We start from the raw sequence: 21,094 nt of genomic DNA on the forward strand, positions 1-21,094 counted from the left end.
AAGCAGGCCTTGTAATGGTCTATGAGGATCAGGAGGGTGGTGAATGTCCACTGTCTGATGTTTCCACTGATGAGCTCTGTAGTGGACGCCCAGAAGAAAGCAGGGACAACAACGTCTGACAGACGTTTTGTCAGTCTTTGCAGAGAGGGCGAGTAGCACTCCATCTCATTGCTGCTGACGTCAGAAATGCATTTCTTGATGTATTGTCATAGTCCCTGGGACAGGAATAGAGGAACAAGTTCCCCACATGTAGCAATATTCTCCTTTGTCACTTTAAAAAGCCTAAGAGATGAGAGCTTTGCCAGATTCTCCAGTAAAGCAGAATCATTTGTGCCACAGGCCTCCACACAATCTGCAAGGTTTTTAAGAGCACCTCCCACTCCTTCAGGAGCTCCTTTCCCATGAGAGGCCTCAGTGAAGTTCCATGTCACAGACTTAAACCCTTTCATAAAAGGCACTGTGAATGCTAAATAGAAAGCTACTTTATTACGATATTGAGATGTGGGTCCATCGGATAGGAAGTGGATATTTTTTTGCCAGGGGGTAGTTTGATATCATGCACTCCAAAACTGGCTGCAGATGTGCCCATGTAGCAACAGCGACATGCTATAGGCGTCCCCACTAGTGTAGTACATCACCCCTGTATGGAGTGTGATTTGCTAGCGGGATCCACCAAAGTGAGTGTCTTTGATTTCCTTACTCTGTCTGCAGGTGTAATCTGTGATGCATAATGTAAAAAAAGAAACATGACAAGATAACTTCAGGTGCTGGGTAATATTTTGTAAAACTTGTTTTTAAATAGTCATGCAGGTAAAAATAATATTTTAAAAAAAGCAAAGGGTCCCATTGGGTTTTCTAGTGTTGCACCAGGTCACCTGAAGATGGCGCCACATTCACGGCTAAAGAACCAAGCAGAAAGCTGATCAAACAACTTTATTTTTTCACTTTTTTCAAGTATTTACATCTGTTGTTTTACAAAAGGTAGAATGTGACTGGAGTCAGAGTGAATATTTGTATTACTTTTTTGTTGTTTTTTTTTGCAAATGCAACAGAATCACCTTTTACCCCCATCTTTTAATTATTTTTTTTTTTACTTAACTCAGCATTTTAATCACAGTGCAGGTGTCTGTTGTGACCCAACAATGTGCTTTGTGAGTTTTGAGCTCAATTCAGGCAGTATTACGCTTTTAAGATATAAAAGACAGCTAGGGAGGAATGCAAAGGAGAATCATGACACATGATAACGCAGTAAGGCTGGATTTCTGTTTTCCTTCCTCAACTTCTTCAATTTATACAATTAGAACATTTTCTGCAATTAGTGCAATCTATAAAAATTATCAACATTGTTTTAATAAGCTTATAAAGGTGAATTTGGGTTATGTGAAGAAAAACAAACTGCTTATTTAAAAGTTTAAAGAAAAAAGAAAAGAACATTTCAAGATCAACTCTCTTTAAAATAAAATCATACAATTCGAGGGAAAAAAAATTATTTCAGTAAGTCTCATTTTTACCTTGAAATAGTATTTCAGTAAAATATAAAACATTTAACTGAACTTTATTCTTGATATTAGAACTTCCATTTTTTTAACATGTGAAATTTATTCTTTGAAAGGTTATTTAAACTAATACAGAATAAAAACATGAATTCAGTTTCACAAGAAGGAAGCTGAGGCAGATTTGTTTCGAATAAACGGAGGTGAAGGCAATTTATCTCACAAACAAATAAAATGAAATAAAATAAGAGTGACTTTTAATCTATCTTTTTAAAGTTTGTTCATGTAAACCTTACTTAGTCCTCTAAAAAGCTTTAATTATTATTTATAATAGTGAGCAACGTTGTGATTTCTTCCGTATATCTCAACACAAACACATATCTGGGCAGTAATGAATGTGTTGTGAACGTCTGAATAATTTACAATATCCATAACTGTGGGTGTCGGGATAAAGATTGGACTCCATGAAATTAGTTATATGTTCTTGCACTGTAAGAAAAAAAATAACCCATCTAATTTAAAATACTGGCAGCTGTATTTATACAGTAAACAGTAAAATTTTGGCAATTGGAGACGTTTTTTGGCTTAAAAACTTTTTCCCAATGGAAAAGGGGAAATTAATATAGACCCACAAATTACATTGAAATAATCTTTAAATACCTTTTTAACAACAGGGGATTACATTTAGTCTTTAGAAAAGCTCGTCACTCTTATTCTACCTGTCCTTTTTATGTTCTTTTGTTTTACAATTTACAGACAGATTTTTGTCTGCATGTGGCTTTTATTCCCCCTCAGATCTCTTCATCTGAAAGGCGTTGTCTGCTGGTGTTGTTTTTCCACTCGGGATTCGGCGGGTACGGATATAATTTCATGCCTGTGCCCACTGTGACATGCAGGGCTGGAGCACCGACTCCACGACGAAGTGCGTTTCTTCCAGTCGATGTTCATTTTCGTCCACGTGGCGATGGAACAGCTGCCTCCTCCGCCTCAGCGACGCCGTTAGCCCCGTTGCAGGCAGCAGCCGAGGATGTGGAGGAACGGGTGCGGTGAGGGAGGGATGCTGAAGGAAGAGTGGCGGAGGGGTGTGTGGGCGGCTGAGGAAAATCTTGCAGCAACCTTCAGGGTTTTTTTCTCCAGGTGGTATCTAGGTTACCATGTTATTGGTGCTTCGCTGTGTGTCCCTGCTCTCGCTGGTCATGATGTGGCTGAGCACCGGCCTTCCACCCAGGCTTGCAGGGCTTCGAAGGCTATACCAGTTCATCAAGCAGAGTCCCAATGCTGTGATGCTGCTCGGGGGGGCCCGCTATGGGTTTGTTGCACATGGGGCACACGCAGCGCACCTCCAGCCATTTTACAAGACACCTGCAAAGAAGAAGAAACACATGCTAAAAGAAAATGACATTAGCATTACAAGAAGATGGTTTTCAACCATAGATGATTGGATGGGTAATCATAAAACCGAAAAATTTAGTCTATGGAAGCAAAGTTCAGAAGACCAAGCTTGATAAAACCATTTTGTTATTGTAAATACACTTTATTATTATATTTTTAGTTCATTTAATTATTTGTATTTCTTACTATTTATTTCCTTTGTTCTTTAGTAATGTTTCTCTGGGAAATGGAGTTGTAACCAGGAATATCTGAGGTTTAGTATCAGTCGGTACCAATCCGATACAGAAAAAACAGTGCTGACCTGACTTAGAATGTGTCTTTTTTTAAAAAGAAGAAATCCCCACAGACATAAATGTACTGAATTATAAATTTAAACATCTAAACATTACCTATTATCAGTAGAACTGGTAGATGAAACATTGTTCATTCTGTTTCATTTTTAGGTTGACTGGTAATAAAGCCAACTAAATGTTAAGTTTGAATGAGTATTTTACTACTAATCTGTTTTAATTTGGTGCTTGTTATACCATAAGTAGTGAAACCTGGCCCTGGTTTGCATCCTGCATTTTTCTGCCTGAGAACAAAAATGACATCTAGCTATCTGGGTAATGCACAACACACATTTAAAGAGAAGAGAAACAAACAAATCATAAGATTCATGGATCAGTTAGCCGTTCTTAAGCAATCTTATTTAATTCCCAATCACACAATGTTAAAACCTTAAAAACCCTTGTCTCTCTTGCTTCTGACCTCTGACCTCCACAACAACCCAGACAGATTTAGCTTTAGCAAGTCGTGTGTGAGGTGGCGAACAAGCATGAAGAAAGACTCCACTGTGCTTCTACTCACTTCCTGTGGAAAGCATGTTGGCAAGGTAACACCCCCAGCTCGTCTTTCACTTTAAAGTCCTCCAGACACACGGCGCACGTCTGCTGCAAGAGTCGCAAACGAGACGAAGTGAGAACTGACAGTCATTCCAAAATTACCCACAAACACCAGGCAGAAATCAAACCTACCCCATGAAGATTTAATTTTTTTGGATCTCCTTTTAGCACCACCTGTAGAGGTATCGAACGCACACCTTGAAATGTGATGTTGTGTGGGGGCTTCGCCATGCTGCTGGGTTTTACTTCCTGCCTTACCTCTCTGTATCCAAAGCGTTCACTCTGTGCTTGGTGGCGCAGCTTGCTGTCAACGAGAAACAGAAAATATTTCAATCAATCAATCAACTTTATTTGGCAGTTCGAAGTGCTTTAGATAATAAAACACACAAAAAATACAAAGTCTTGAAACACATAGTCAGCAATTGAAGCATAACATTTTGGTTAGTGGCTTTACTACACATCAGAATGTTTATCAATGTGCCTGGATTGAAAGGAAGCCAGTGTTTCAGCTGTTCTGCAGTTTTCAGGAAGTTTGGTCCAGATTCGTGGAGCATAGAAGCTGAATGCTGCTTCTCCGTATTTTGTTGTTTGGATCTGAGTTGCGGAAAATTTCAAAATGGTAGAAAATATTACAAGTACAAGCATGTTTATGATTAATAAACAATATTGCAAGTTTAACATACAATATTGGCAAGAAAAACAAGAAATTGTACTCTGAAGAAGTTTTTTTTCTTTGTACCTTTGCATAGTATGACCTTTTTAAATTTTTCAAAATTGGTCTTGATCAGTAGTTCTCCAGGATTTTTGAAAGTCGTTCAGTGTTTTTTCCCGTTGTCTAAAACCTGATCATGACATCATGTTGTGTCCATTATGCAATCCCTTATTATATGTTAGAATTTTTTTTTATTTAAATGTCATTATTTTGTAGAGATTAGTTTTTAGTCTGACATTTTTGTATATGGTCAATAAAGCTAAATTTTATTGATAAATTATAAAACAGTTAAGACATCTACGTTTAAGAGATTCGTTTTATATATTAGTCATGTTTTGACAGTAAATTTGTCACATACATTAATCTAAAATCTAGTAGTGTGAAAAAATATCAGTTTGCTGTATTTAAGAAATAAAATAAAATGGAACAGAATCGATATTATCATTGTAACAATAAAACATTGTACAACAAAATTTGGGTGCATTTCTCCAGATAAAACAATGTCTAACTTAAAAGAAATAGTATGAATAATTGCTTATATTGCACTTATCCCTTTTTTTTTTTTAAGTAAAATTAAGTAAAAATTAAATAGACATAAAAAAGACGATGGCTGACGGATCTGAATCAAGCAGCTTATTTTTTAGCTCCACAGTTAGTGTGTGTTATTAAAAGCTGACCGACCGAAGCGCCGACGATCCAGCCAAATCTCCAGTACCATAATTCCGCCACACTTTGCGCTATCTGAAAAATTCCAATGGTTTCTGAAAGGGGATAAGTTGCGCTCTCCAGCCAATATCGAGTTATTACGGTAATTTCACCCCCGCCCCCGTAGCAGGAAGTGTAATTAATTCGAGGGATACGGTACATTGCAACAATAGCTTGCTAGATATTGAAAGTTCCAGTTGTTATGGATAAATGGGCAAATATATTTACTCACAGGACATTTAAAGAACTGCGTATAGTTAAAATAAGTAAAAATATCCAGCCGGAGATTTGAAATTTAGAACTTTTAAACAAGCAAAATATGAGCTCCACAGCAAACACCGCCTCGTTTTATCAAACACACATGAACAGTCGTGGAGCGACGCCCAGAATGCAGCAGCAACAGTACACACACACACACACACACACACACCTACACACACACACACACACACACACACACACACACGCACACACCTACACACACACACACACACACACACACACACACACACACACACACACACACACACACACACACACACACACACACACAGCTAATGAGTATGTAAAGTCTTTGAATCATTGCTCCAACCCCCCAAAAACCAACAATGGAGAGCAGATCCTTATCGCTTGGCGAGCCGCCGCGGTTCAACTGGCTATTTTTGGCCTCCTGTTTTTACACAACTCAACTTAGACCCAAATATCCGTCACTGTCTGCAGTTGGGGCCTGACATTATGACTGCAGCTCCAACCTCTGAGACTGGAAGCAAAAATAACGCCTGCTAAATTAAAATCGTGAAAAATAAATGCAGAGAGTACATATAAAGCGAGAAAGCAGGAGTGAGGAAATGACAGTTATTAGTTGTTTTTCTAGCTTGGTTTATTGTTTACGCCGACTGCCGCTAACAGCGCTTCACATGAACAATGTGAGGATACACAGTTTAAATCCGCTGAGATTTCCCATGGGTGGAAAACGACGTGGAGAAGGAGAAAGCGGGACGGGAGCGAAAATTTCACTGCTTCATCTGAAAAAGAAAAATAATTTGAAAGCACTGTTCGCAAGGGGATTTTAGTTCGCATGATTTTTAAAAGGCGGAGGTTGTTATGTACGTCCCTGTCACCTGGCGCCATTTTACAACTACTACGTCTCAAAATAATTAACACTTTAAATATTTCTTGTCTGTCATCTCAGAAATGAGATTCATTATTTATGGAGTAAATATTCAGAAATTTTACGTTTTGAAATTTTATTGATTGTGGTTTTAAAGAAAACCTCAAAGTGTATCAGAAATTTGGAATATTACATTAGACCAACGCTTCTCAATTCCAGTCCTCAGGCCCCCCTGCTCTGCATGTTTTAGCCGTACCTCTATTCCAGAACAGCTGATTCAAATGATTGCATGACCATCAAGTGCTGCAGAAGCCTGTTAATCACCAAAATATTCAATCCAGGTGTGTGACAGAAGGGAAACACCTAAAACATGCAGGGCGGGGGGGCGTGAGGACTGGAATTGAGAAACACTGCATTAGACCAATCAAAAATGGATGTTTTAAGCAAAAATCTGGTATGTATAATTCTATGCATATATTTGAATTTGAATTACTGCATCCATGTGGCGTGACATGGAGGCGATCAGCCTGTGGTGCTGCATAGGTGTAATGGAAACCCAGGTTGCTTTGATAGTTGCCTTGTTGGATCTGGTGTCTCACATCTTCCTCTTGACAACAGCCCATTGATTTTCTGTGTGGTTAAAGGTCAGGGGAGTTTGCTGGCCAATCGATAACAGGAACATTGTGGTCACTTAACCAGCATTTGGTTCCTTTGGCAGTGTGATCAGGCGCCAAGTCCTGCTGGGAAATAAAATCAGCATCTCAGTATACAGCTTGTCAGCAGAAAGAAGCATGAAGTGCTCTAGTTTTTCCTGGTAGACGCTGGATTGTTTGAGGACGTCAGAAAACACAGCAGGCCAGAACCAGCAGATGACATGGCAGCCCAAACCTTCACACACTGTGGAAACGTCATGACTCGGATTTTATGTTTCTGAGCTCTTTCTAAAAAGTTAGATACCTTAATTTCCCAATTCAATACTTGTATAGCTTTTCCTAACAAGTTTTTCTTCCACTTAACTTTCTATTATTATGCTTAAAAATAGCATGGTGAATAGCCAGCTTTGTAAGCAATTCCGTCTTGTGGATATCCTCTTTCCTCCTGATTCTGATTATCATACTTTAATATGTTGGTGTTAAAAAGAATTTTTTACATTTTTTGTGATTAAAAAATTGAATTTTCGGTTTTCATTAGCTTTAGGCCTTAATCATCAAAATTTACATCTAGAATGTAATAAATCTTTAAATGAGTTTCACTTCTTGGATTTAATTAGTTAAATAATTAAACTTTTTGTTAATATTCTAATTAACTGAGATGCAGGTTTGCCCTCCAGATCGTTTTAAATACTTTTCCTTTACTGTGTACAAATTGTGTCATTTTAGAGCCTGAATCAACTTCTCAGATGAAGCAAATATGAGAAGTAAAAGTAACTCTTACTAAAAGCCCGAAGCATAACTTCACATCTCCCTGCTGAGTTTGCTGGTCCTTAATGCCAGAAGCGAGGCTCACCAGCCTCAAGCAGTTTCATAATTTACAAATATCTGTAGTTATCAATGGGGAGTTTTGTCTGTCAGCTTTCAGAGGCTGATTTAACACTTTCAGCCGTTCAGTGCTGAGTCCTTGCAGTTGGTTTTCAGAGGACTCACCCTCCTGTCAGTCCAGCCTGCTTCACCTCCTCAGCTCTCTGCCGTGAACCCTTCACATCAGAACCGCTCCCTGAACCCACTTTAACTCGGCCTCGAGTCGCAGTGGAAACAAAGTCAGCGTCTCAACATCCAGGCAGAGCGCAGAAGGACATTCATCTCAGTCTCTTTACAATTTCAACAGCGAGCGTTTGTTATGCTGCGTGAAAACACTGCCAGAGTTTTCCTCTTCTTTCCTGAGAGTTCGCTGCCTCTGTTTCTACCTTCACATTGACCTCCAGTGTGACCTTTCTGCTGTTTGATTGAATTTCCTAAAACTCTTCATGCTCGTCTTGTCTTATGTGAAGCAGTTCACTTTCTAAACCATTTCAACTGCGATAGACAAAGAAAACATGCTTCGTGTTTTTAAGGCTTCTCTGACAGAAAACTTCACATCTTTTTGAATGTGTTGCAGATTATTATTCATTTATAATTATTTAATTCACCATCTTTTTGAAGTATAAAAGTATGCAATAATAAACAAAGAACAACTGGAGCAGGTGAAGGTGTTGGATGTTGGTTGCAATCAGAAATCTTGTATTTTCATCCTTTTGTAACATTGAAAAAACACAAAATTTTACCAAGAATTTCTGCTCTACTTTCTACTAAAAATATGTTAGTGCACTTGAAATAAGAAACTTTTCAGCAAGAATTTCCTTAATTTTGATGAAAAAGTACTAGTTTCATTGGCAAATAATTTCACTTATTAAAAGTGAAATAATCTGACAAACACATTAATATAAAGAAAATATTGACTTAAAAACCTTCTAATTCTTACAGAAGAGTTGATAGTAATTTATTGTCTCACTATATATGTACAAATATATTACACCAAAAATACTTGATAAGATTTTGTGTTTTTGTACTGAAGTTACGAAGGGAAAATAATTTAACTTCAGGAGAATTTTGTGGAAATACTTTGACTAGAAAAACTGGCAGGATAGCAACTCCTGCTCTTCAAAACCCAGCATGTGGTATATTCTTCATGTGTTTTAACAGGATTTTATGTAACACACCAGCGAAATGTAGGTCAATCTATTTGGATTTTGTCAAAAGTAAACCTGTGATAACAAATTTTGCTGGACAGCAAATTATCTTAGAAGTTATTGCAATAAACAATAATAATGTTGCATTGGGACCATTTTTAAGTAATATAAAAACAACAGCACAGTAATGCAAATAGATCCTTTCAAAGATGAATAAACTTCAATTTCTAATGAACATTTAACACTGGAACTTTAAGACATTCTAAATATCCAGAATAAATAAATAAAACAACCAAAGTTTTCACATGTGACTCCCATCCTGATGCAACAACACTCTCCCCTGGTTTATTTTAGTATAATGAAACAGAGGCCATTAACTAAAATTTAGAAAATTTTAAGTGTTGGCCAGACCAGGCCTGTGAAAAGTTTTGATTTTAAAAAGCCAAGATTGCCTTTTGCTCTCTTTTGATTTTATATCTTGAAAGGTGTTTTATAGTTTAACTTTGAAGAAAAAAAAACAACAAAAAAACGATTTCCAGAGTTTAAACTTCACCAGTTTAAGAAATAAGATCAGATTCAAGTACAAATAATAATTTCCGAGTCTTATTTTGTTCTTTTGTCTGAAAAGGTGAAATCGTTTTTATTCCTTAAACTGGGTACAATTAAAACCTCGAAAAGGCAGACAAAGATAACCTTTAAAGACTCTTTAAAGTAAAAAAAAACAAACATCACAAACTCACACCCTGGATTGACTGGATGAGAGAGCAGAATACCTTGAATGAGATGATTCACCTGCTCTATAAATAAATTCACAATCCCACTTCTAACAAAGATTGCAATCGTCTAAGTTAATGCAGCTGAAGGAAGTGACTCAGTGACTGTGACTCATGGACGAGAACTTCGAGGAAAACAGAAGCGATGTGAGAGTTTAACAACACAGCCAGGGGTCAAAGGTCTGTCTGACAACAAATCAATTCAAATATCATACTTTTGATCGTAAACTAAAATAAAAATGGAACAAGGCAAACAATCCAGATGCTCTTCAGTAATAGTTTAATTTTTAATTTATTCATTAAATTCAGATTTATGATAAAATTAAATTACAATTAAAGGGACCTACTGTGGAAAATTTATATTTTGTAAGTTTTTCTTCTTTCTTTTGAGACTCTACTGCTTCTAAAAACACCCAAAAGACACTCAGCTGTTTTTTTTTTAGCAATAGTTAGATATTTTTTGGTGTTTGGAAAAGGAAACATTTCAAAAACTCGACGGGCTACCAAAGTGGAACTCCAGCATATTTAATCAGCTGGTTTTATTGCTGTATAATGGCTGCTGGAAAAGACAAGTGTTTTGTTGTTGACTCAATATTCAGAAACCACTTGCTGCATTTTTGTTGGTTGTGCAGGAAGCTCTTCTTCTGCTGATCAAATACATGTGATTGTATAATTGTCCATGAGTTTGCCGCCATTTTCACACGTGACCAACCACAACTTATTTGCATTTAAGGTGACAAGACGCCCCAAATTATCTCTTTCTGAAAGGATCTCAGAATAGACTGAGAAAAATTAAAATCTCATTATCCAAGAACGATTTTCTGGAGAAAAAATTTTCAAGGAATGTTCTGTTAGTATAATAGGTTCCCTTTAAATGTCTTGATTAAATGTATTTCTTACTTCATGGATTTTAAGAGCCTCATCTCTTGGTTAATAAGGATGTGATTTAACTCCATTACTGGAAGAATGAGGAAGGGAGAGCATCCGCCTCATGTCACTCAGCCGGACAGGACTTTTGTCGTTTTCTGCTTCCAGCTGACACATGTCTAAACCTGAGTCATTTTGATCCCTTTGAAAAGGATTTCATTATCCCCCGCTCTAAAAATATCCCTCTGCAACACCAAACGCCAGGCAATTTGCTAAATACGGAGCCGTTCAGGCAAATCCCTCCCACAGGTGTTGGTGCTTCCTGGTGAGGTTTTGTGCGCCGCCTGTGTGACGGTTGTATGCGCTCCCACTGTGAGCTATTCAGGCGACAGTTATTCTGAGCTCATCGCTGTCCTCACACATTGTGACCAGCGGCTTCCTGTTGCCTCATATCCCGTCCTTTGGACACATACGTCTCCGGGTCTCATCAGGGGAGTTCACAGTCAACAACAGGAGAGGTCACCATATTCTCCTTTGTTTCCCTCCCCTCCCTCGCCGCGTTTCTCGCCTTTACACACACACACACACACACACACACCGCACACAATGTCTCTCTGTTAGCAGATTTTAAAAAAAGGGACGGATCTGTCAGGCTGTTGATCTCCTGACTCTTCCATCACCGACTCCCTTTGTTTTCTAGAAAACGACTCGATAACCTTCGGCTGAATTGTGATGAAATTGTCACATTTATTTTCCGCATGTCTTTAAATGTAATTTGATTTGATTTTTTTATTTTATTTTTGTGTTTTGAAGTTAAACTGTTATGAATTCATCCACTGTCTACTCCTGCTTATTCCTGTAAGGTCACATGAGGGGGCTGGTGCCAGTCTCTTGCAGGCTGTGAGGGCTCACAGACAGAAACAACCATGTTTGCACAGAGAGATACCTTGAGGAAGTTTTAGACGTAGTTTTAGAGTTACTGATAACCCATGAATGTGTTTTTGAACTGTGGAGGAAGCTGAAGTACCTGAAGGGAAGCAGAAAAGAGGAAACCAGGAGTTTCCAGCTGCAGGGTAACAGTACTACCAGCCATGACACAACAAACACACTGTTCCTGTTAATTGGCGTGTTAGGATCAGAAACAATGACATTATATTTGAAAAAAACAGAAACTGCAGGTCGTACACCTTGACGTTTCTCATATTGGTCACATTTCAATCAGAAATGTCTCTACTTGTCTCTTTTTACTGATTAATATTGACGGTTCTTCATTGGAAAATAGCTCAAGTTCTGTCAAATTGCTTCTAAGAGCTTTAATTTTAAGTCCTGCCATGCATCTTAAATCTTCTGCAGCCTTTAGTTTGCCTTGCATTTAGCTCCGTCTGTCTTCCCATTAACCCTCCACTGCCTTCAGTCCCCATGCTGAATGTGGCAGAGGCACACAAAGTGTAAGCAAAAAATGTCTATTAAATGAGCCACTTTAATAGCTTTTGAAAAATCTAAAAAAATATACAAGTTGTTTTTAAATCCGTGTCATTTTCCTGGTAAAATAAACATCTCAGTAGCTGACTTTCAGATACACAATATTAATATTATTGCTCGTTTGAGTCAGAATTTAGCTAATTCTTTTTGAGTGGTTGTATTTGATCGGTTAAATCACATATTTCTCTTACCTGATGAAATAGCAGCAGAAGATGAGGCTCAAGATGAAGACGAAGATGCCTGTCCCGAAGATGACCATGTAGATGTTGAGGGGCAGGTCCTGGAAGGTGATGGGAGGCATGGTGCACGACTTGTTTGAGTAAACCACTCCCAGACCACAGAAGCACCCTAAGCAAGGACAGAGAGAGGACTAACAGAATTATTTACATATAGGTAAAAGATGACCTACTATGGTTCCTTGAACAGGCTGGGATCGGTCTATGCAAAACATGTTCATTAAATTTTTTGCATAAAATCCTTCTTAGGTAATGAGATGTTCTGCCTACTTTGAGCTCCTGTCAGAATGAGCTGTCTTAGGGTCTCAAAAAGCTAAAAACATTCACACGGAAAATGAAAATGGATGCACAATTATACAACAGTAGATATTTGAAAAGCAGAAGTAGAGCCTCCTGCACAACCTACAAGAATGCAGCAAGGTTTCCGAACGGTACGTCAACGACTAAACTTGTCTTTTCAAGCAGCCATTGTGCAGCGCAGATAACGGTAAAACTGGCTGACCAAATGTGCTGGAACTTCACTTTGGTGACCCGTCGAATGTGACTTAGCAATCGGGAGTTTTTTTGAAACTGCTTATTTTCCAGACACCAAAAAAACAATAACCTGCTGCCAAAAAACCGCCTAGTGTCTTTTTAAGCACTTTAGCTGTTTTTAAAATCATTGTTGACTCTAATGGAAGAAGAAAAATTTGCAAAATGTGAATTTATGCATAATAGGTCCCTTTAAATGTATTTTAATTTGATCTTAAATCTGATTTTAATGAATAAAGAGCATCTGGACTTCTTGTGTTGTTGTAGTTTCAGCACAAATACTCTGAATTCAATGTTATTGTTTATGTTGACCCTGTTTATCCCGGTCAGTATCTGGTGACAGGGCTTGGCTGGGGTTGCTAGGTAACGGCAGAGTGCCAGTTAATTGTGACTCAAAAATTGGGAGGTTTTTGAAACAACTCATTTTCCAGACAACAAAAAACATTAACTTATTACCAAAAAACAGAAAGGCTGTGTGGTTTTTCTAAGCGCTTGTTTTTAGAAGCAGTTGAGCACCAAATGAAAGTTTAAAAAAACCACGCAAAAAGTTAATTTTGTAAAATAGGTTCCCTTAAAAGAAGAATGCGCCTGAAAAAAAACAACTGAATGCAAAGAATGTCCATAACAGACTTTGTTGTTTGAAATATAACTAACCACATGTTTAATTACAATCTTTCTCTGTCCAGATACCAAAACACACGGTCAGGGCAGCATTTAAACTATTCTAAAAAAAAATGTCACAATTCATTTATCATTCTTTATGTTTTCATTCCAAGGAGCCATACTTTCCTTTCTTTATTTTTTTTTTTAGTATGTTTGGTTTTATTGTTGTTTGAAAAAGTTGTTGCCATCTCCTGTTTTTAATTTGTGACATTAGGGTTTTGCCACATTAGTTCGTTCATTTGTGTTTAATTTCCTATTTTAATACTATTATTTCTTGTGGTCCTTCATGCATTTTTGCTTTATCAACTTACTTTGGTTTCAGGCTGACTCCCCCTTGGTTTGTGGTTCCCTTACAGTCTCCCTTTGTGTTAATAAGGTTATGTTTTTTACGTCTTTATAATTCTGCACCAGAAGAAGCCAGACAGAGTAAATCCGGACGTAAACAATGAAAATTATAATTCTGAAATTATGAAAGAAGTCTGTGTGGGTGAAGTGCATCACCGTCTGACCACTCCTGGTCCAACACATCCAGACTTCTCTACAGAAGTTGCAGTCCCATTAGCTCTGCTTCCTTTGTGTTTTTATAATTTTGTGACAATCCTGTCTCCTCCCATTGCTGAATAAACTTTAAAATCGAGCCGTTGACAACCGTTCACATAGAAATCTGATTGCGGTTGCATTTCTTTAGTTGTATCAACATCCACACACGCACACACACACACACAAAAACAAATTTCAACATAAAAATATGAACTGAGCATCAAGTCCTGCTGTGTGAATGTAACCTTCCTCTGTTTTCTGCTTTCGTTCTGCCACAGCTGTTCCTCGGAAATTCTGACTTCCCAGTTTCTAAAAATTAACTGGAATGCCCTCCGAAGTCGGATTTCCCATTAGGAAGCTGCGAGAGGTTTGTAAAGTACACAAACATTTTTACTCAGGTAGGGGTAGCACTGCTTCACCTTATTTTTACTTAAGTAAAAGTAAAAAGTAGCCATATAAGAAATTACTCAAATAAGAGTGAAAAAATATTTGGTTAAAAAGTTTACTCAAGTACTGAGTTACTGATCAAATTATCAATGATTTAATATTTAAAAATTACATAATCAGATGGATAAAAATATAAAATTAAGTGGACATTTTGATATTTTAAGGATGAAAATGCCAATAATTTATATAAGTAACAAAAAAAATATAAAATTGGGCAAAAGAAAATTTGTCCACATCAGTTTCTTTCAATAAAAAATTTATGAAATTTAAAACAAATTTTTAGCTAAATGGTGTTTGTTTTTCAATCCAGAAATTTTACTCAAGTAACACTAGCAATACTTCATAATAAAATTACTGAATAAAAAAATACAGCACAGTAAAAATACTACTAAAAGTAATTTTTTTTCAAAAAGGTTACTTAGGTAAATGTAATTGAGTAAATGTAACTAGTTACCATCAAATTCTGGCTTCTAGAAACTGAACAAATCAAAAGTTATAAGTGAAAGATTAAAAAGACGATTATAAGAACTAATGCAAACGACGTTTAAGGGCGTTGCCATGTTGAAATCCCAACATGGCACTGTTACTTTATGACTTCCCAGGTAACCTGAACGCATCATAACATCCATTTTCTAGGGATGCCGTCTGCTTCTCCAAACATTTGTGAAAGAATGGGGTCACTCTCAAAAGTTCAATTAATCCAGTAAATACAGAAAGGAAGTTTCCGGTTTTAAAGGGACAAAGCTGTACGAGTACTTTCACTTGAAAATTAGTAAGCAAAGCACTTACACTGAGAACAGCCTCAAGTTTCCATGTGGGAGGAAAGGGGGAGCATAAACGCATGCAGAGAAAAAGGCAATGAATCAGACGGCGAAGAACCACAGCAGTCGGTATCTGCATGAGGCTGATGTTAGGGTCACGTTAACCCAGTGAGAGATAATGAGTCAGAGGCTGCTGAAATAAGTTTCTTTTGATTAGACTGAAGGCTGAGAAACTCTGTGGCTTTTCCATCAACGTATACAGCAACTAATGTGTCTTATTAGCTCACCTGGCCTGAGAGGTAATCAATGAAATCAGTCTGTGGCGTCTGATAAGAAATCTCCAGGCTCCGGCTCCTAAAAACTGTCTCATAAGAGGCGCTCCTGTCCACAGAAACACCTTTATACAACGATTCTTAATTATGACAAACTGTTCTTTTTACATCAAAACTGTCACTCTAATTTCCCTTCGGGGTTATTACGGTTTTATGTAACTCAGATTAATAAGGACTTTAGCCTGAAAGAAAGAAACGGCCAATTGTGTCTAGTCTAAATAAAAACTCAGATCAGTCTGAGTTTTTATTTATTCTGATGGATGATGGAGAAAGAAGACGGATAGGTGGATGCAGGATGGAGGAGGAAACTGTGTGAATACACAGTCATTTACATACAAATCAGCTCTACAGCAAAAACTGTAAGTCAGATACGCAAAGAAAAACTCTACAGTAAAGCAAGATGTGTTTGAAAGCACATCAATGTTAGTTACTTCCCCCTGAAATTGGAGTATAAATTACAACATTCTGTCGAGGAAAAGACTGCCAACAATAATAAAAAAAAAATAAAAAAAAAACAGAAATCCAAACGAATGAAACCTGGAACCAATTAGAGAAGGGAGAAATAAACAACATGTTTCATTTTGGCTGGGATTAAGGCAGCAACATATTAGACGTACTTGCAACATGACATAATGTTGGTGAATGTCTTGCTTGGGTTGCAAACACAAGCCTCAGTGAGAGATCAGTCCAGCTACTGGAAAAATCTCAAATCTGGGATCTGAAATAATTAATTACATGAACTGATTAATGAAATAATCATCACCTAATTTAGTAATCGGTTGATGAGAGTTTACAGACTGCGGTTTGCTGAAAGAGTAGCACAGCCAGAGCAGTAATTAAGACAAAACTGTACAAAAAATACTTAACTAATAAATTTAAAAGAAACTGACTTTAAATATGTTCTACCCAGAACTCCTCAAGTGGTAGTTTTGGCTTCACCTTGTTCAAATTCAAATTAAAACCCCTTTGCCTGTCTTGGGCCTTTGTTTGATATCCAATTTTTATTAGAAGTCAAAAATAAATCAACACTGTATCAGTCAAGCAGAAAGGACTGAGATTTTTCACGTGTTAATGTTGGAAGTATTTGTTTTAGCTACAGATGCATCCTTTTAATCCCACCCTTTTCCAAACTGCACAGCACCCATCCTCACAACTCTGCTCTGGCTTTTAAAAAACAAAGTTAAATAATGAGAAACACATGTTTCATTGTAAAATATCAGCTGCTTTAGATAGTCCTGCTTGGGGAATATCCCTGAGGATATGACCTCAGCATCCCCACCCCAGCCTGGACGCACAAGAGGATGTGAGCATGCCAACAAAACAGACGCGTCGATCTCATTTTCTTCCATCACTCAGTCGATCTTTGGGGGCCACACACAGAACATCTGAAGACACAGAGGCACGCAAACACCAAAGGAAGGACTGAAGGATTTTGTGGCTCTTGTATTCATGTCACTGCACCGATGAGGCCAGAAATCAGCTCTGAAGCTGCTGCAGACTCACACACAAAATGTAGGTCATATTAGCAAAAGCTTTCATGCATCTTCATCAGGCAGTGACTAACAGTGCAGGCAGATTTCTTTTGTTTGTTTTCTACCTCTGCATGTGTGGATATCAGACAGCTATGTGTAATATTTTGTTTTGGGTAGAGCCTTCCATGACCACTGACCTATATAACGGCTCTCTCATGAGGCGGCTCGTTGCCATGGCGCCGGGAGTAGCAGATGCAGAGCGAGGACGAAAGCTCTCGCGAGGGAAAGTTCTCATTTTGAGGACAAAGAAAACCTGTGTGAGACAGATTCCTGTGCTGTCATTTATTATTTTTTTAAGGGAGACTGGGAAGCCCCCTCTGTGATTTGGCGGAGCTGCGAAACACCTCGACGGAGGATGTTTCCCTGAGACGGAATGCCGGTGGGGGTTTGTCCTACATACGCCGATTTCACACAACGCTGCCTCTGCTGCTGCCTGCGCTGAAGACAGCACTCCACATCAAATATTCAGCATTTCAGACGAGAGGAAAAAAACTCAAGCCAGTTTCTGCTGGTCTAACGGAGAAAGTCGAAAAAACAAAAACGACAACACGTGTGATAAATAAGCAGTAAAGGGTAGCAGGTAGTCAATAAAATGGACAGGTTAAAGTTTATCAATGTAGATGAAGTTTTAAAGATATAGAGGTTCATTCATCCATTCATTTTCTGTTCATTTTCCCTTTTCCCTAATGGGGTCCGGAGGGTTGCTGGTGCCGATCTCCAGCTAACGTTCTGGGTGAGAGGCGGGGTTCACCCTGGACAGGTCGCCAGTCTGTCGCAGGGCAACACAGAGACAGACAGGACACACAACCACTCACACACACACACTCACACCTAGGGAGAATTTAGAGAGACCAATTAACCTGACAGTCATGTTTTTGGACTGTGGGAGGAAGCCGGAGAACCCGGAGAGAACCCACCATGCATAGAGAGAACATGCAAACTCCATGCAGAAAGACCCCGGGCCGGGAATCGAACCCAGCACCTTCTTGCTGCAAGGCAACAGTGCAGCCCGATACAAGTTCAACAGGGCTAAATTAAATCCTTCTAAATTTGAATATTATTTATGGCAAAAATCATATGCCACCTTCAGTTGTTATACAAATGCAATATATATCAAATATGACTTAAAAGAAGTTTGACTTTGTAATTTACCTCACCTCATTACAACAATGCTCCTCCATTGTGCCGTTTGCAACACTCTTAGGAGCGTTGGACTGAGAAGAAGCTCCCGTGATGAGCTCAGCAGATGTGCAGTACCACCAGGTGTTTGCTAATTGCCGCTGAAGGAGTCTGAAGGACTCCCTCACGCAGTCTGAAGGAGCTGAGTGAGGGAGTCACAGGGGAGGCGTGCTCTGGTGGGGCGGGAGCTCGGCTGGAGACTGCAGCTCCGAAAAGGAGCTTTATGTGAACAGGAGGCGCCTTGATTCCACCAAGTGTTTAGGCACCCCACAATGGTTGCCAGGGGAGCCTAAGGGATTCCTCAAACATGCCTGAAAGAATCACAGAATCAAGCAACATTCCAGGTATGTTTTTAATGTGGAAATAACATAATAACATGATGTAAAGGTCATTTTTACGTCACAGAGTGCCGCCTTTTCCACGCAGTTCCTCCTTGTTGCTGTAGTCTCCAGCCGAGCTTCCACCTCACAGAGCCTTCCTTCCCCCACTCGGCTCCTCCAGACTAGCGGCAGCAGGAGTTAGCAAACACCTGGTAGAACTGGAAGTCTACTGAGCTTATCGTAGGAGCTACTTTTCAGTCTAAAACTCCTGTTGCAAACGGCATCATGGCAGAACATTGTTGTAATGATGTGCTGAAGGGGGACTACTGGAAGGAGCAGGAGCTTCTTAAAGGAACAGAGGCCCAATTTCAAGGCATCAAATTACTTTTGAGTCATTTTTTATGTGTACAGCATTGACACTAACATAGCTACTTGATTGTGCTATGAAATGGCTCTTTGAGCCTGGAAAATAGACAACAATGCCCCTTTAACTCTGTGAAAAACTGAAACCTCATCATACCTGGTTGCACTAGTACAGAGTTTAGCTCTAACTCCCTGATACTGCTTCATTTTTCCAGCTGCGTGTCCCTGCGTGTGCTGCTCTCTGTGTTTGCGGGTGTGCTATGAATAGCAGGGGAGTTGAGCCACACAAAGGGGGGAATTGTCTTTTGTCTCAGCACCAACCAACAATCCCCAGACAAGGCTGCTGCATTGAGACGTGTATAGCTAACGGGAAAAGACCTCCAATCCATCAGCTCGACCAGCTCTAGCTGTCACAGTGGGGAACCAAAACATTCGCTGCAACAAACAGAGCCAAAATTAGAAGTTCTGCAAACTTTGCCACCACTCAGACACTCAGAGTGCCGCAAGCCAAGTGGTGAAAGTGATGGGTTGTAGTTAGAGCGAGTCAGTGTTAACAAGATTACCCTGAGATGTTGCAAAGAGAGCACAAAGACTGGCTTTGTGTGGATGCCCGCTGGAACAGCAGGGGGTGAAAATAAAGGATCACATTGATTAAAGAGTTCTGAATCCTGCAAATCAATGCAAACATTAATTAAATTAATAGCAAAAATGGAATGAAAGTGACCCGATTTTGGAACAAAGAACCATTTATTACATGAGGGGGTAGCACACAACCAACCATTTTATGATGTTTTTCTAATTAAAAATCATTATAAATGCTATATATTCATACATGCAAATGCATTTTGCATTTGCATATATGGGGCACAGAAATATACATTTACAGTTTTAGAATAATCAGTTACTAGACTGCCTATTTAAATTGGAAACATCCCCAATGATCTGGGTCATAATAAATATTGATTAAGTCAAATTAGGTCATATTTCTACAATGATATACCGCCGAGTGTCTCTGTATGTAAATAACAGTCTACTCATCACAATAAAGCCCAAGACAGACAAAGGTGTTAATATAATTGAATACTCACCGTTACACCACTGAAACGGGTGCATCAATGCACCAGAGGGAGTCCTTGCCGCCGGGTTCGTGTTTACCAATAAGCCGCAGACGCCTGTGCGGATGAAAGCGCCCAGAAGGCCGGGATGACAGCGGACCAGCTGGGTGAAAGGTGAACCCGACAATAGCACCTGATGAGAGGTCCTCAGAGGTGGGGAAAAAACGCTTTGCTTTTTACCAAATCCCGAAGCTTTGTGTCACATTGCTTGCGCGGTGGATCATCTCTGCAGTCAAGAAAAGCAGAAACGCTGAAGTGTTTTTTAATTATTATTATTATTTCTTCATTTCATTCTGGCTGCTGTGAGTCGGTTCTTATTAACAGGCGGCATGGCAGTAACCCTGTGGCGGCGGCAGCATCGATATGAGACGGGGAAACTGGAGCGCTGGCTCTGTGTTTTTTTGCTCCCGCCCCGACAGACGCCGCTGACGGGCGGGGAGTCCAATCCGCAGCCCGCCTGTCGGTGCGTTGTTGTGACGGGCGGACTGGGCTGGCTTTCAAGGGCGAATCGGCTAAAACAGCGGCCTAAGGGCGCCAGAGGGTCCCCCCTGGAATAATATTTCCAGTTTTAGGTTATATTAGTTCTTGTTCTTTATGCTTAACTTAATCTTAGGTGGGTAGAGAAGCCAATACTGTACTTAAGTAAGAGTAGCAACATATTTCTACTCAAGTAAAAGTAAAACATAGCTTTCCTATTATTATTATTATTATTATTATTATTATTATTATTATTATTATTATTATTATTATTATTATTATTATTATTATTATTATTATTATTATTATTGATTCATGCTATGTATTTAATTATTCCCCTTTTATGATTTTGTTTATGCAGTATTCTGTTTGTAATTTTACTTGATTTATGCAAATAGTCTTTGAGTGTTTAGAGAAGCGATACAAATAAAATGCATTATTATTACTACTATTATTATTATTATTATTACATTTATTGCATCTTATTGAGGTCCACAGTCTCATTAACAGAATA

At 38.7% G+C, this 21,094-nt stretch overlaps 1 protein-coding gene across 3 annotated transcripts; it reads right to left on the bottom strand.

Moving 5' to 3' along the window:
* Positions 1-918: 918 nt before the first annotated feature.
* On the bottom strand, positions 919-20,503 carry rnf122 (ring finger protein 122). 3 transcript variants are annotated; one of them, XM_044110473.1, is made up of 6 exons: positions 20,077-20,503; positions 12,276-12,432; positions 4,028-4,073; positions 3,902-3,943; positions 3,735-3,814; positions 919-2,855 (listed from the first exon to the last, which is right to left on the bottom strand). In XM_044110473.1, exons 1-6 carry the CDS (start codon positions 20,099-20,101, stop codon positions 2,741-2,743), a joined length of 465 nt encoding a protein of 154 aa, XP_043966408.1. In that variant the 5' UTR covers positions 20,102-20,503; the 3' UTR covers positions 919-2,740. The 3 variants fall into 3 exon arrangements, with proteins under 3 accessions (XP_043966408.1, XP_043966404.1, XP_043966411.1); XM_044110469.1 differs by having other exon boundaries at positions 3,735-3,817; positions 20,077-20,499; XM_044110476.1 differs by lacking the exon at positions 20,077-20,503 and adding an exon at positions 18,284-18,370 and having other exon boundaries at positions 3,735-3,817.
* Between the last annotated feature and the right edge of the window lie 591 nt (positions 20,504-21,094).

The sequence above is a fragment of the Gambusia affinis genome, linkage group LG03 (assembly GCF_019740435.1).
Source record: "Gambusia affinis linkage group LG03, SWU_Gaff_1.0, whole genome shotgun sequence".
In the NCBI taxonomy this organism is placed as follows: Eukaryota; Metazoa; Chordata; class Actinopteri; order Cyprinodontiformes; family Poeciliidae; genus Gambusia; species Gambusia affinis.